General features: G+C 41.8%; 1 protein-coding gene across 1 annotated transcript; it reads left to right on the forward strand.

Annotated features, from left to right (window-relative positions):
- The first annotated feature begins 441 nt into the window (after nucleotides 1-441).
- LOC141595236 (uncharacterized) lies at nucleotides 442-1,911 on the forward strand. Its single transcript, XM_074415202.1, has one exon. The coding sequence runs from the start codon at nucleotides 442-444 to the stop codon at nucleotides 1,909-1,911; it is 1,470 nt and encodes a 489-aa protein (XP_074271303.1).
- Nucleotides 1,912-3,822: the final 1,911 nt, after the last annotated feature.

Genomic DNA, 3,822 nt, shown 5'->3' on the forward strand with positions numbered 1-3,822 from the left:
CCAATATTCATCACTTTTCCAGCATTGGATGATGGAGTTACTTTGAACTGAAATCTGGTTTGATACATCAATTACCAAGTTTCAGTGGGACGAGTATTGAGGATTCGAATAAACATATGTCGGATTTTCATATTGTGTGCACTAGTATGAAGCCATTTGCTATTACAGACGAGCAGTTGCAATTGAGAGCCTTTCCTTTCTCCTTGAAAGGAAGTGCGAGAGACTGGTTAAACTATGTACCACCGGAGAGTATCACTACTTGGGTAGGTATGAAGAAGGCCTTCTTGGAGAAATATTTTCCTCCTTCTCGATCAGCTCATCTGAAAAGAGCCATCAGTAATGTTGAGCAGCAAGACGGGAAAACTATGTATGAGTTCCTAGAGAAGTTTAAGCAGCTCTGTGCCAGCTGCCCTACATGGTTACTCTGAACATGATCTCATCATGTATTTCTGTGGTGGACTGAACCAAGATAACTGCCGTATGATCCACTTTGCTTGTGGAGGAAATATAGCCAACAATAATCCAGATGAAGCTTGGGAGGTTATCACAGAGCTAGCTGAGACCTCTAGACAGTTTGAGAGAAGACATTCACGGAGAGGAGTGAGTGCTATGGGTGATAATCCTGGCTTGAAGGAAAAAGTTGATAATATTGTGTCCACACTCCGTAATATGTTATCTGGCAGACAAATGGCTGTTATTTGTGGTATTTGCTCTACTGAGGGTCATCCTAGCGATTTGTGCCCTCAAATGCAAGAGGGTGGTTATCAGACAGTAAATGGTGTATGGGAGAGTAGTCCAAACAAGATATGGGATCCATACTCTAGTACTTATAATGAGGGATGGAAAGCTCATCCCAACTTCCGTTGGGGAAATTCTCAAGCTAGCCCATCATCTGGCCCTCCTAGAGGTCAGTTTATTCTGCGATCACAAGAGCAAACCTCCGTACATCAGGCACCACAACAAGCTACACCGAGTTCATCAATGTCTACTGAGGACATGATTCGGGCTCTTACCATTAGTGTCACTCAAGATAGAGCAGAAAATAAGCAGAATTTCAAGAATCTTGAGAATCAAGTTAGTCAATTAGCTAGTACGGTCAATTGGTTGGAAGCTAAACTATCGAGTGCTTTACCATCTCAGACAGTTCTAAATCCTAGAGAGAATGTGAGTGATGTGTCATCGAGAAACAGAAAACAATTGGTAGAGATTGAAAAGCCAAAAGCTAAGCCTAAGGTGGTGATTATCCAAGAAGAAGAGGAGTTAGTGGTGGAAGATGATAAGCTACTGAAAGATGGAGGAAAAGATGATGCATCTAATTCAAAGGAGGTGATACCATCCATGCCTACATATGAGCCACGCCCACCTTTTCCCGAGGCTTTGAAGGACACAAGGAAGAAGGAGCATGACACCGATATTTACGAAACTTTTCGTAAATGCGAGGTAAATATTCCTTTACTTGATTTGATTAAGAGTGTTCCTAGGCATGCAATGTTTTTAAAAGAACTTTGTACGATTAAAAGAAATCAAAAGGAACGAAGTTTGAAAAAGCCGAAGGGCAAAGCTTATGAATTTGTGTCGGCTTTGTTTAAGAGTAAGACCCCTCCCAAGTGTAGTGATCCGAGTGTGTTCACTATACCCTGCACCATAGGTGATACACGGTTTGAAAGAGCCATGTTAGATCTAGGGGCGTCGATAAATGTCCTCCCTTTCCATGTATATGAGTCTCATAAGCTTGGTCCTTTAAAGCGTACTAGGGTGGTAGTCCAACTTACTAATAGGTCTAGTGTTCACCCTAAGGGAGTAGTAGAGAATGTAATGATTAAGGTAGATCAGCTGGTTTTTCCAACTGATTTCTATGTTTTGGATATGGCACAGGAGGTCGATGGAGTTCCAATTTTATTGGGTCTGTAATACCACGGTTTTCTACGTCTTTTACTCGGCCAAATATGGCTTACTCGGCCGAGTAAGGATGTCGTGTGTTTCTGGACAGTTTACTGCCCAGGAATACTCGGCCGAGTATCGGAATACTCGACCGAGTAGAGGATACTCAGCCGAGTATACTCTATACTCGACCGAGTATCCGGTCTAACAGGTATTAATTCCGCGGTTTGATTTAGAGATGATTAGTGTTATTTAAGATGCGTTTAACAGTTTCTAATCACTTTTACAAAACCTAACAATACAACGTCACTCGAATCCGGTCCAAATCTCTCTCAAGTGTGTGGATCGTTAGCAAGTCTTCTTCATCATTCATTGTATCATTCGTGTAGGTAAGCCTTTGATTTCATTAATTCTATTATTTTATCTTTTAGGGTTTTGCCTTAATTTATGATTTGGGGAAAAATGGGGTTTTTGCATATGGTAATTGGAATTATGTGATTGTTGTTAGGTGAAGACTTCGTAGAGGAGCCATTCTAGCTTGCTTGTATGTCTCATTGCAGTTGTGCTAAGGTAGGGTTTCCCTACTCAGTTTACTGTTTAATTGTTATAAGATTTCATTGTGATTGTTGTACGATTTGATATTGTGATTATCTGTTGATTGTTGATTTGGATTTGGGTGTTGGAGTTATGATGGTTGATGGTGATGTTCGCGAGGTGCGTCCTCGGGTGGGTGGAGTCACTTGCGGGAGTGGCTTCACGCCCTAGTTTCGCCTCTGTGGAACCCGCCACAGGAGAAGATGTGCACATTAATGAACAAGGTTATCGCTCGTTGATGAGCGGGGCTTAGGTGGGTACGGCTGCGGTCCCCCACTGGCAGGGCTACACACTTTAGTGTGTAGTCGGTTAATTGTTGTGATTGGGAGTTGGAGGTGGATGATAATCAGTTGTTTATCTTTTCGTACTTGTCTTATTTTGATTATACAGTAACTGACCCCGTTGTTGGTTTATAAAATCTGTGGTGATCCATTCGGGGATGGTGAGCAGAATGTGACAGGCGATGATGTTTACTAGCAATGGGGCCGTCATGGGGAGTCATCACTCAAGTCTAGCTTCCGCTGTCAAGAGATTTATCATTCAGTTTTAGTTATTGAACATTAGTAACATTTACTTTAGTTTTTTGATTTTGGAACATGTAACCATTAATCATTTATACTTTAATAATTGTGTTTTGGATGGGTAACTTTTATATACTAACCTTGGGCAACCGAGATGGTGACGGTCTCTCATGTTATGGTGGTCCTGGTAAGGAACCTTGGTATGTGGGGGTGTCACAAAGTGGTATCAGAGCGACGATTCCGGAACCTAAAACCAATGAACCCAATGAATGTAGGGAGTCTAAATACAATGAACCCGGGGAGAGTTGTTTGGAGCTACCGAAAAGACTTGGGAGACGTCCTGAAGTCATATTGAGACCCTTACAATCTCAAGCCGGTCACATGGGGAAGTCTTAGGAACTGTTGTATGTTTGAGTCATGTGTGTGTGATGCCTATAACTTGAATCTTGTGAAGTTATTTGATGAATGGTGAAAGTGTTGGAACATGGTAATATATGAAAGGAGAATTGTGAATTCGTATATGATAGATCTTAAGCATGAAAAATGTTGAGCATGTTACCTGTTTAATACGTGGCTTTCAAAAGGGTAGTGGTACATATGTATATATCTTGATAGAAAAGCATGTTTACATATGTTTACGATAGTTTACAGCTCGTTTTTGGCATGACTCGGCTGAGCAGGGCGGGTAATCGACCGATTAGGGGGTACTCGGCCGAGTAACCAGGCACTCGACCGAGTGTTGTTTGGGGTATTGGTAGCAGTAGCTACTGGTTGTGATCATTCAACCGAGTAATAGAGCATACTCGACCGAGTATACTTTATACTC

Source organism: Silene latifolia, chromosome 8, assembly GCF_048544455.1.
Source record: "Silene latifolia isolate original U9 population chromosome 8, ASM4854445v1, whole genome shotgun sequence".
NCBI classification, from domain to species: domain Eukaryota; kingdom Viridiplantae; phylum Streptophyta; class Magnoliopsida; order Caryophyllales; family Caryophyllaceae; genus Silene; species Silene latifolia.